The sequence below is a fragment of the Ambystoma mexicanum genome, chromosome 9, assembly GCF_040938575.1.
Source record: "Ambystoma mexicanum isolate Mex_15411 chromosome 9, UKY_AmexF1_1, whole genome shotgun sequence".
Taxonomy (NCBI): Eukaryota; Metazoa; Chordata; class Amphibia; order Caudata; family Ambystomatidae; genus Ambystoma; species Ambystoma mexicanum.
In genome coordinates, this window is record NC_090931.1 from 452,609,002 (window position 1) to 452,621,606 (window position 12,605).

Genomic DNA, 12,605 nt, shown 5'->3' on the forward strand with positions numbered 1-12,605 from the left:
GCTAAGTTACAGAAAGGAAAACATTGTACATTTGATTAGACAATTCATTTTAGATCATAAAAATAATTAACTTGAAAGAAGCATTTACAATAAAAATCTATGACATTCTGTAACATTTCATTAGCAGTTCTGCTGGCCCCATTATGCAATCAAGTGATTATCACCACCCCTAAATCCACAGACCTTGCATTCTAAACTAATTTCAGATCTCCCTCCTTTACAAATTCCATACAGAGTTTGGATAACGCTTTCTCAATGTCTGAAGCATGCCAGTGATCGCCTGCCCTCCAGCACCATCATTACTTGTCGTCCAGCTGTCGATCAAGTAGTGTCGGTTGCCTAGAACAGCGCGTAAAGCGATTGTAGAGAGATACGTTGCATGTGATAGTTTTAAGTCACGCGAAGAGGGCGCGTTGCTAGGTCCCTTCCTCTAATGGTATCTTGCGCCCGGCCTCCATACCTCTTTGGAATTATGGCTGCCCAGTCCTCGGAGCCGAAACCCCCACGACCAAAGAAACCACCGCAACCTTTGGTTATCCCCAAAAATGCCATTGAAGAGCAGCGACTGAAACTGGATCGTCTCATGAAGAACCCGGTGAGCAGTATTGCTACGAAGGGGAGCCGCTTTCTAGTTCAAGCGGACACAAATATCAACCCAAAGCTATGCACATTGTATGATTCCCAATCCGCTTCAGTGTGGCGATATAGTATTTTCCCTTGCATAGAACATGGGGTTGGCCAGTAAAACTATACACGTTGAAGGATGACAGTACACAAAAGGTGCTGGATGCAAGTCTTTTAGCTGCAGGCAAATTGGATGTGTACAAAAAGTTACTTGAGAGAAGTTGCTGCTTTTTTTCGTACAGCAAACTTAAAGAAATGACATTTGCGTAGCTCTAAAAGTCCATGCATTTCTATTTTTCTGTTCAGGAACGTGTAGATTTTTATTTTCAACTATAAATGCACCCCTATGACGAAGGGAAAGGACTGTGACAAAGGAGACGGTGGTGGATGCGAGCACTGTCAAGGGGAAGCACTCTTAGGGAGAAAGCCTGACAGAAGGAGGATGACTGTGGGAAGGAAAGGCCATTGCAAAGCAGCACCGAAATGGAGGAGAGCTGTTTTTCAGCATACTTTCTCTTCTCGGTAGCATTGTTTAGGCTGCAAGGTGGTGCTTATATATATATATATATATATATATATATATATATAACAACAAAAAACGTGCAAATAGGATGTATAAACTAAGCTCGGATGCATGAAAAAGTAAGTTCAATGTATAGTTACCATAATACCGTCACCCATTACCTCCATTGTTATTTTGAGCTGACATCTCTGACTCACGGTGAGTTGAAACCACTGTGCGACACTGACTTGCCAGAACTGGGGATTATGCTGCAAATTGGAGTTATCGACCTCTAATGCGTAACTTGTTGGAGTTTAGGAAGTTCATTGCCGGAGAGGCATATGCAACATTGTGGGTGTAGGTGGCTCTTACCTGCGAGGGAACAAGCCCAGGACAGAAAACGATACCATGAGCAGAGGAGCCCGCGTAAGTGATAAATGAAACCTTGCTCTACAGCTATATTTCGACCCTTTGATGGCTATTGTGAGGCAGAGTTCTAGGCATAGGGGCCAGCCTCTCACTCGTGTTCTGGAGCAGCAGCTAGACTGCCAGCACAGTGAACTGAGGATAGCACAGGGGCAGAGCAGCGGGAGGTTTGAATCCCGGATCAGCGCTAAGAAACCGAACTCAGGTATGGTATTAGGCGCATTATAAAAATCAATAAAATAAATGAAATAGTCAGTAGGCTCTCCCAGGGGGCCATGGTTGGTCAATTATCAACCTTACACTGAAAGTTAATTGTAGCTGCTCATCGTGAAGGGGGTTCTCTTTGAATATTGTCCAACGTTTTAAGCTGTAGTGCAAATAATGAGCAACGAAAAGGAACGTTTGAACAGCATAACGAATATGTGGACAAATAAAGTTATGCTGACAGATGAGCCATTGTTGAGTTGGAGGACATAGGCTATACTGGTGAAGTCCTGTACACAACCATTGAACTGGATTAGTGATCTGAAGGAGACGTAACTTGGAATTAATGGCCTCCCTTTTATTACATAGTTCAATGTTAATGCTTATAACTTGGAAAGCTATATGGTGGCAGAGTTACTATCCGTTTCAATAGTGGGACAGTGCTAAAGTAAATGTAAGCTAAATCTTATCACGAAGATGAATGTAGTGATTCATGAGGGGATTCAACCAAATTTGCTGATAGACATTATCCCTGTGGTCCGATGTCCACTTTTGCCTACAAATTAGATGCTTCTGTCTTTGAAGCTTCTCCCACAACACATTGGCTCAGCTACACCCAGGAAACGTATTGTACTCTTAATGGGAATTCTGAAACTTCCCTCAGATGGAGGAGCAGGCATTCTCGTGTAAGTGGGGTATAGGCACTTCAAGAAGTCTGCATGACAATGGGAAAATTTTGGAATGGGATAATTGGCATGGAGATATTTTGATCTGGGTCACACTGAGGTAACAGGAGATCCCGAAAACCCAAGAGGCCAGAAACCTACAGGAAGACCTTGGCTGGTTTAGATCTTGCTGTATATCACTACCTTCTCAACCCCCTATTAGTTGCTGGTAATCATGGACTCTGGGCAAATTTCAAAATGTGCATTAGCCGCTGGCTTGTGATAATTGATTCTTCACAAGTAAGACATTTTTCTTTTTTATGTTCAGCTAGTAGCTTAGAATTTTCAATTTATAACCATGAATGGGTATTAGACTGCAAATGAGGCAAAATAAAGAAACAGTGATTTACCTTTTAACAGAAAGTTGGAAAAGGACCAATCCCACGTTAAGATTTCACTATATGGTTTGTTATGTCTTTCATACTGTGCATATCCCGACTGTAGTGGTCTTAAATTGCCAAGCCATGTCACTGTAGTGACGAATTTGGAACTCGTTCAGAGTGATAGTCAGACTATCGTCTGTGGGGTGAAAAGACAATGACATAGTTAAGAGAGCGGGGGAAAAAGGGAAGAGAGAAAAGGCTTAGTAGACAGAAACGTACAGGCCTAACTCGCAACATGTAGGGAAATGAAAACATAAGGGTGAGTCATAGTGATGTTTGTGAAGAATGTACAGTTTTCAGTGTTTTGATCCTAAGAAAATGTAATCAAAAGAATGGATGATGGATTCCTTTATGGGCCATCAGAACTTTAATGGAGGACATTACTAGTGTGGTGGTGGTTTTATGGTCAGTCATGTTGTGGGTTCAAGAGTTCTGGTAGTTGGGGCAGCTACTAGCTGTACACTCATTTAGGATACCAACCTGCTTAAGGCCTGTGGGGGTTCTGTTATATCCGAGCCTGCTGGCTAAGTGTCAGAGCCAAGAACTGGCTGTTTGCAGACTGAGTGCTGGTGGACACAAAGGGAGAGTGCAGAATGAGTGCTGGTGGACACAAAGGGAGAGTGCAGAATGAGTGCTGGTGGCCACAAAGGGAGAGGTTGATGAAAACTATCACCCTTACCAAGAGCCATTCTAGATTGGCTTACGGTAGAAAAGGGAGAAGGAGTGTAGTCGTTCCGTGTTGCGTTTCTTGATATTATATAGCACCTACTGGCCTTGTTTTAGCTGCAAAGCGCCATGTTCAGGCGCAGCAAGGATTGCTATGTCGGTGATACAGCGGCTGGATTGAATATTTTCGTGAGGCTCAGTTATGTTCTGTGGGTTGCAATGCTAAAAGGGAGCACACTGTTATATATTACTCTGTCAAACCCAAGAGCAACTGCCTACAGTTGAGGGTTCGGCTATACTTTAAATGCATACGCATGCAAATTGCATCCGCATTTGTCAAATATGTCGAAGATACATTAAATGCATGTCCATTTGTAGGCAGGGTGAAAAGGGCCGGGTGTCTGTATACGCAGTGACAGTCTGGCAACCTTCTGTTATGTCATGTTGCTATGCTTTCACTGTTGCCTTTACGGCTACAACCTGCTTTGTTGCTTCTACAGTGCTTAAAGCCTCACCCGACCGAGGGGCAGGCAGGGAACCTTTCAGGTTGCAAGCCAACAACATGAATAGTGCAACCAGAGATCAGGGTTGATAGACTGCCTAGCCAGCTAGCTAGCCAACAAGCCAAAGTGGAGAGATTCAGCCTGGAACTGAAGTGGAAGTGCTTCAAAAAACCTGTAGGCAAAGGGAAAAGGTGATCTGCATAGCATGTAGACCTGGGCCGCTTTTAATGAAAATGTTAAGGAGGGTTGTTGCTGTGTTTGCAATTCCCTGAAATATTAGCACTATTTTCCCCCTTCATGGCACAACATTTTATACTGTGCCAAACAAACGACAGCTGCTGTACACTTAAAGCACTAGGCTTGTCCATTTCAGCAAAATCTTTAAGACCTGCCTTTGGCACAGCATTGGTCGGGACTTCCGCAGTGCCTGGGTGCCATTGTGAGCCTCTGCATGTTTAAAGCAAGCCCAAGAAATCAGGAGGGCAGAGCCCTTCTACAGACTCCCGTAGGCTTAAAAAATGCCATGAAGGGCCAGGTTCTAGAGACGGAAAAGCTGGAAGGAAGTATATGCACTTTTAAATTGGTGGGTTTTGAATATGGTAAGAAGCATTGCGCTATGCTGGAGCTTCGTACCTGATATTTATGTTGGGAAAGGATGAGACTGAGCCACGATGCCGGTGACATATAACCACAGAAGCTAATGTAGGCAGGTAGGTGGTTCAGTACTCTCAACGTGATAGGGTATCGTACTGAAGGGGCAACTTGACCGCCTCCCTGCATCACAAGAAGATGCCCCAGCTTTACGTGGTGCAAGTACAGTGCAAGCACTGAACTGGGACATCTGATGGTTGAACCTGGAGCAGAAAAGCAGTTGGCCAAGGATGCAGAAAAAGAAAGATATCCAGGAACTAAAGAGGAACAAAAGGGAAGGCAGAGAGAGACTCATGACAACAAACAAGTAGAGACGTGCTGACATGCTATCTTCCCTCCAGGTAAGGCTTTTCTTCCACCCCTGCTCACAGCATGAGACTCACATGGGTGGGGTGTGACACTCGCACCCGTCCTGGAGAGGCAGGTGCCCAAGGCTTCCAGGGATGATAGAAGTGCTGGACAAATCGAGGACCATGGGCATGCGTCGTGGGTTCTCGGGCCTTTCCAATGATTGAGTATTGCAAGCGGCCACGCTATAACCTGGCATCACATACGGCTGACGGCTCCTAATCAGATTGCCCGTTCACAATCGCAGGTGGAGGACAAGGCTAGGATGCCCAAAACGGGAAGTGACATTTGGAATATTGGATGTATGCACCAGTGGGATGGCAACTTGTACACAAAAGCATATGTGTGTATTTAGAAGTTGTGCCCAATAGCCTCTCTGAGAAAGTTGCATTTCTTTGATAGAACTGCGCGACGTACATACTATGGTCTGGAATGCAGGGAACGTTTGAAAGAGCATGTAACGCATCATATCACACCCCACGCTTATTCTCTTCTGTACACCACCACTCAACTAGAACACAGAGATACTATGACACCATTCGGTATAACTAGTCTCATACTAACATCTCCCGCTCACTCCCCAACATTCTAAGTAATCACTGCTGGTTACACACACCCAGCCAGGCGTTCTCCTCAGGCCTAATGCAGCCACAGTCGGTCTGGATAAATCCTGCCAGAACGAACACATACCCCTGATCTCAACCACCACACCTACCGCTAAAAAGCAGCTATTTCACGAATACCGCACCAGCTGCACACATACCCGGTGCGCACACGCGCCGTTGACTCTCCCTACTCTCTCTACTGACCTGAACTTCGGTTCCCAAGGGCGTTCAACCTACCAGCGCCTTCAGACCATACCAATGGTATATAAGGCGCTATATAAATGCAAAATAACATAACATAACAAAAAGCGACTGAGGAAAGCTGTTTGCTGATGCGGAATGGACCCAAAAAGCGTGGGCTCGTTTTCAGGGATATTACGTAAAGGCAGGTCAGTCGCTGATAACCAATTTCTGACCTGCTAAGGTGGTTAGGGGGTGCTTCTATTAGCGTACACTTGTTTTTTTGTTTTCTTTTAAATGTATTTATTTTTTTGTGGTTTTTTTCGGGATGCTGGTAACAGACTTGTGTGTGTCTTGGAGTCTGAGGATTCTGTCATGGGTGGATGGAACTTCAGAGGTGGAGACATGAGTCCTAGCCAAGGCAAGGTCTTGGGATGCTGACTCTAAACACAGTAGCATGGGCTTTGATTTGTGATAGTGTTACAGTACTTTGGCTGTTGCCAGGTATTCAGATGAATCAGATTGCAGAGTATTGGAATATTACCTCAGGTTATGTCCAGGTTTGATTAGTTCTTTCAGCTGTCCGTTGGTTTGGGGATGGTAACCATAACTGCTCTTTTTATGCCCAGTGCCATGCCCAATGCCTGGCAAAGTGTAGCCCAAAAAACAGGAAATTAATTGTTATCCATGATCCAAAATGATCTTTTCAGGTAATCCGTGAAGCCGATAGACGTTATGCAAGAACACTGAAGCTGTTTGAGTGGCAGTGGAGATCTTGAGTAGTGGAATGAAATGGGGCATTTTGCTAAAGCACTCAACCACAACCATGATAGAGATGTAGCCATGGGAAGGTGGGTGCTCAACAATAATGTCCACAACTGTATTGTGCCATGTGTAGGGGGGAATTTCTAGTGAATGCAACAGAACAATGACAGTGTTTTTTCTGAATAGCGCGCTTGGGACAGGAATCGACATATTCTGACACCGGTTTCTTAGTATAGGCCACCAGAATTGTCTGGACGCAAGTTTGGTGGTGGCTTTTTGGCCCCGATGTCCGGCTGTCTTTGAATCGTGGGAACCACATATAATGGTCTTCTGTAAGGAAGTGGACAGGAAAAATTAACCCCTCCTTGTCACTGATTTCAGGTTGAGAAAGCAGGTCTGGGACTATCGGATCAGTCAAGAGATATGTTCGTACCTTTTTGAAGGAAGAGCAACACTGCAGCTAGAAAGTGTTTAGCGGGTATGAGTAGGGGTTTCTCTAAGACTTGGTTGACACTAGCTTCTGTGATATTTGCAGTGCTCCGGGTAAGATTTGGAAGTGGGAGTATTTTACTCCCTATTTTTTAAAGTTGGGAGTAAAGTAATTTTTATTAGGGAGTAAACATGTAAGTCATTCCCAATGAGTATTTGTATAAGCAAGTAAAAATGTTTTACCTAGAAAATGGAAATGTTTAAAGAATAATTATTTGCTTGCACCTAGTTATTCATGCACTTTAAAAGATACAGGTTTACGTCTTAGTTTCTTCGTGTGGTACTACCTGCACTACTGGTCCAACATATCCATTGAGCATTGTAGGGGAGTCAGGGGCACACGTTTCTATGTGTGTTTTTCCTATTTTTTGTTGGAAGTATTTCTACTCCCTATTTTTATTTTTTGGGAGTGTTTGCCTATTTTTAGGGAGTAAAAAGTGGCCAGTTCACCCCTTATCTGTAGGGCTGGATATGTGAAAGGGCATTTGCGCTTTGATTCTGGCTTCTAGGAATATATGTGATTTTGAGGCCAAGCTGAGAAAAGAAAAGTGTACAATGTGCTGGAGGACTATTGGTGCAGGTTGGGGCGCAGAAATTGCAGGTTCCTGTGGTGAGTCCTGACTTCAACTGAGTAACGCCCACCTAGGAGATGAGATGGTGTCTCTATTTTTGTAATTCTTCCTTGACAGCAAGGAGTTCAATTTCTATGATTGCATCATTGCATTCACTGCTAGTGAGCTGACCGGAGTGATAAGAGATTTGGGTGTTCCATAGCAGGAGTGAGGTTCTATTGCACCAGCACGGCTCGGATAGACATGGAGGGAGCATCACTGTCAAAATGAAAGGACGCATATCGCCTGGATGCTTGAGGATGGGAACTTTGAGGAATTCATTTTTGATAAACTGAAAGTCTATTTGTCTCTTGGAATCCCATTCAAAGTTGCGACCCTTGCGCATAAGGCGGGAAAGATCTGCTGCCAGAGCTGTAAAGTTATTAATGAAGCGGCCGTAGAAATTCGCGAGTCACTGCACAGCCTTGATGTCACATGGGCTTTGCTATTCAGCCACTGTCTTGATCTTTTTAGGGTCAACATGAATACCCTCTTCACTGATGTCATAACCCAAAAATGTTATGCAGGTCTTATGGAGTTCACATTTCTTGCTCTCATCTTAAAGATGATGGCTAAGTATTGTTCCAGAACTTCCGACACATGGAGTCGATGTTCTTCCAGTGAAGAAGAACATATCAGGTTGTCATCCAAATAAATCCGAGCAGAAATGCACAGCATGCCAGTAAAAATGGATTCCATGAAACGCTGGAAAAGCGCAGGGACATTGAGTCCGAATAGCATCACCCAGTGCTCCTAATGCCCCAGTGGGGTCTTGAATGTGGTTTTCCACTTGTCTCCTTGCTTGATGCGTACCAAATGGTAGGCATCATAGATGTCTATTTTAGTATACACTTTTGCATTTCGCAAGCATACATTATGTCCCAGATCAAAGGGAGTGGGTACTGGTCCTTCAGTGTTATGTCGTTCAGTACATGCAGTGTTCGATACATGGTCATAGCATCCCTTCTTTTTTTGTGTAGAAAAACGACATGGCTCTGGCAGGTGATCAAGATGGCTGAATGTATCCTTTCTCCAGTCAGTCCTTTTTATATACCTCCACAACTCTTCCTTCCTTCCTTCCTTCCTTCCTTCCTTCCTTCCTTCCTTCCTTCCTTCCTTCCTTCCTTCCTTCCTTCCTTCCTTCCTTCCTTCCTTCCTTCCTTCCTTCCTTCCTTCCTTCCTTCCTTCCTTCCTTCCTTCCAGGACATTGAGGGAATAGATGCATCCGTGAGGAATGGGTTTGCTGGCTGCAGCTGAATCTCGCAGTCAAAGGGCCTATGAGGCGGAAGGGATATGTATTCTCTCGGGAGAGAACGTTTTACAGTATCTTTCTTCCGGCAGTTCAGGATAATAAAGTGGAAGGGGATTGGGTTCTACTGGGCTAGCCGCGTACATAGGTTGAACGGAGGCCACAGATGGACAAAATTGACAGATACATCTGTCGGATCCAAATGTCAGTGTTTGCTAGGGCCAATTTATCGCAGGGTTATGGTTGACTAGTCAAGGCAACCCCAGCACCACGGGATAAGACTGGGACATGATGATGTCCAAAGAAAACATTTTGCAGTGCTGACTGATGGATAATAGAAGCGGCATGGTTTCCTGTCGTACGGGACCAGAGGGTAGCCGGGTACCATAGATTCCTTCAATACGAGCATCCTGGGCTTTTCGTTGAAGAGGAATCCTAGTTTCTTTGGCATATCTTTTGTCCATATCGTTTCCAGAGGCTCTGCAGTCGAGTAGTGCCATGGTGGTATGTTGTCGTTTCCTGAATCCCAAGTGATGGTGACCTGGAGGACCATTAAGGGAAATGGTTGCATGGGATGAATGTTTTCCACTGGATGGTCTGGTTTCACCTCTGGGCAGACGGTTCTAAGTGATTTTACTGAACCCAAAGGTTCGACTTCCCAAAAGTTCGAATTTTTTTTGTTTATTTTTTTAACATTTTTTAAAATTATTTTAAAAAATAATTTAAAAAATGTTTATTTTTTTCATTTCCCACAAATATATATGTGGGGGAGACCCCCCCCTACCATATCCCTATACATTTTTTTATATACTTTATATATATATATATGCAGGAAATTGGTGGACAAACTTTTGGGGTTAGGTAAAATGGTACTATACCCGGCAGACAGGCCATCCAGGCCAGGCAATGTTTGTCTCTGCAGTAAAGGCGTACCCTGTTGATTTTCCTTTGTCTTCTTTCGGTCTCTGATAGTAGGCCATGGATAGCTCCCAACTGCATAGGTTCAACTCCAGGTTTCGTCCTGGGGCGGATGAGGGGGTGGAGGACTGGCGATTGAAGGTGGAGGTCAATTGACTGACCTGGTGGAATCAGTGCGTCACCTTTCCGCTTGCCTTTCAGTTAATCTGCGGTCAATTCTGAGCACAGTCTCTATCATGGTTTACACTGTTTCCGGCTCAGGGAAGTGAACAAGCTCATCTATGAACTCTTCTTGCAGTCCTAGTTTAAACAAGGCCTTTTGCATTTCTTCAGGCCATCGAGTATCGGTCGCTAACTGCTGAAAATGACAGATGTATTGGAATAAGGTTTGGAATCCCTATTAAAGATCCAGTAAATGGATTTGTGCAGTACATCCAGTTTAGGGGGAATAAAATACGTCTGTAAATGCTTTTTTCAAATTCAGCCAAATGAACAAGTATAGTGCTTCCCGAGGATAATTAAGGCGTTTTAAGTAAGGTGTGTTTCTTGTAAGGTAATTCACAATGTACCCGATTCTTGCTTTTTCAATAGAAAAGTGAATAGGACAAATGAGAAACTGCACCCCAGCAATGGTTGTAAAATTCTGTGAGGGGTCGTGGGTTACGATCGTATATCATGGGACCCGATTGGGTTATTGTGAGTCACGATATCTCGCCTGGCTTGGTTTTCTTATTTGATGGCCACTACCTCTAAACTGAGTGCCTTTAATTCACCCCGAAGCTCCTGAATGGCTCAGGCGATGGGTGTCTCAATCTATCAAGCAGTGCACTGCACTGGCACTCCGTACCTAATATTTTAATTTGGAAAGGATGAGACTGAGCCACAATGCCATTGATCTAAAACAGAAGCCAATGTAGTCAGGTAGGTGGTTCAGTACTTCCAGCAGGATAGGGTATCGCACAGAAGGGGCAACTTGACTGTCCTCCCTGCCCCACGAGAAGATGCCCCAGCTTTACGTTGAGCAAGGACAAAGAAGCGGGTAGGCCAAGGATACGGGTACAGTGAGCTACATGGGAGCCAAGGAGGAACCAAAGGGAAGGCATACCAAGGTCCAAGCAGAACACAAGGTGGGTGGGAGAGGGATACAGCGAGAGTCAAGGACTGTCACTCCACAGCACAGGAGATGTAGAATAGGGAGAAACCAAGTGGGCACAACAAAGAAGTTGCGACCTGCAGTGCTCGATGCTCGTTCTTTATGGGAGCGGCATGGAAATTAGGCTGGTGCTGGTGGTCTGTTGTTGTGGGAATGCTGACAGGCTAGGAACTGCACATGTCCTGTGCTGTGTCAGCGCACCCTGGCACATGCACGCGAAACCAAGATGGCGGCGCCCAATGATGCAAAGCACGAGCGCCTTAGCGGTAGTGGTGGAACACCGGCCTAAGTGTTGCTGCACACACCATCAGATTTAAAGCCTTCATGCTCCTGGGCTTCCTCGTGGCATGTGAGGCAAAACGACGCACAGTGCACTCTTGGGGATATTCCCCTCGACCTGGTATGCAGTTAGCTTTTCCTCTTAATAGAGGACAGCGTGGGCCTCTTGAGTCAAAACTGGGGTGTATAGTCTGCTTGCAAGCTTATATTTACACATCTACTTAGGGAGTTGTACTCTTTTAACAAACTGTTAAATTCTCTGTTACAGCCCCTCCTCTATACCTCTAGCGAACTGCAGAGGCTGCACCATACAAAGAAGATACTACAGAAGTAGAAGATCAGGACCCTGAAGCAGGTATTGCAGATGAATATGCAAGCCTGCTTACCTTTTTTCCTATTTTCGGGATGCCCCAATGTTTCTTTGTGTTCTATTATGGTTTAGGTAGCCTGCAGCTACCTTTTTAGATGGATCTTACTCCGAGACAGGATGTGACCTGAGGCCTACGGGTTAGTGGTACTATAGAAAAATGCAGATAGATGTGATCGGAAGCAATTTAAAAGTGTGAAGAACGAATAGCCTATCTGGATAAATGAGCCTTGGGCTACAACTACTTTCATGTGGATGCATACCCAGAAAACCTGGATGGGACATTATGTCCCGATACTTGATGGTGTAAGGTAGTGACAGGGCGACACAGGGAGTTTCTCTTTCTTCTCCATCAGGCGGAATTTGAGAGTACACCCCTTTTTATCACTCCCGGTGGAGGCACAACAGGATTCAATGACCAGTGAGCTATGTTTCCTGCTTGTAGCCTAGAAGACTGATTAGTTTGGTTAGCTTGCCTACAACTGCTACAAGGAGAGAAAGTATACTCGCAAGACCAAGCAATGTCATAACAAAAATAACTCTTTGCATGTTTGAGGATGTATAAATAAGAATTAAGAACACATCTTGGGGATATTTAAAGAGTAGGAGATCACATGAAACGGACAAAAAGGTAGAGTTTGCATCTCATATGCGTGGTAGATTTCAGCACGCTATGTAGCTCCTGCCTGCTCAGTGATGCTAGATACCCAGGAGATGCTTTTAGCTCCAGCTCACAAAATCTTAATTCCAATGTCTGCACTAAATGTACACCTGTATTGGCAGGTGGTACACATTTCTCTAGGCAGAGCCCCTGATACAAAAAGAACAATTAGATATGCTTTGAAGAGACATAATCCATCTCCTAGCCCTTTCACCTACAGTTTATTTGTAGGTCTCCCTTACACACCAAGGAAGACATGTATAACGCCAACTATATAGAAAATAGGTGAGGAGGGA

The 12,605-nt window shown here is 44.5% G+C and overlaps 1 protein-coding gene across 1 annotated transcript in view; it reads left to right on the top strand.

Annotated features, from left to right (window-relative positions):
* Positions 1-372: 372 nt before the first annotated feature.
* The window catches only part of PRKRIP1 (PRKR interacting protein 1), a 134,962-nt gene continuing 122,729 nt past the window's right edge, over positions 373-12,605 (top strand). Inside the window, exon 1 of the mRNA XM_069614959.1 lies at positions 373-595. Within this exon, the coding sequence (XP_069471060.1) occupies positions 434-595 (162 nt within the window). The 5' untranslated portion in view covers positions 373-433. The remainder of the gene's footprint in view (positions 596-12,605) is intronic.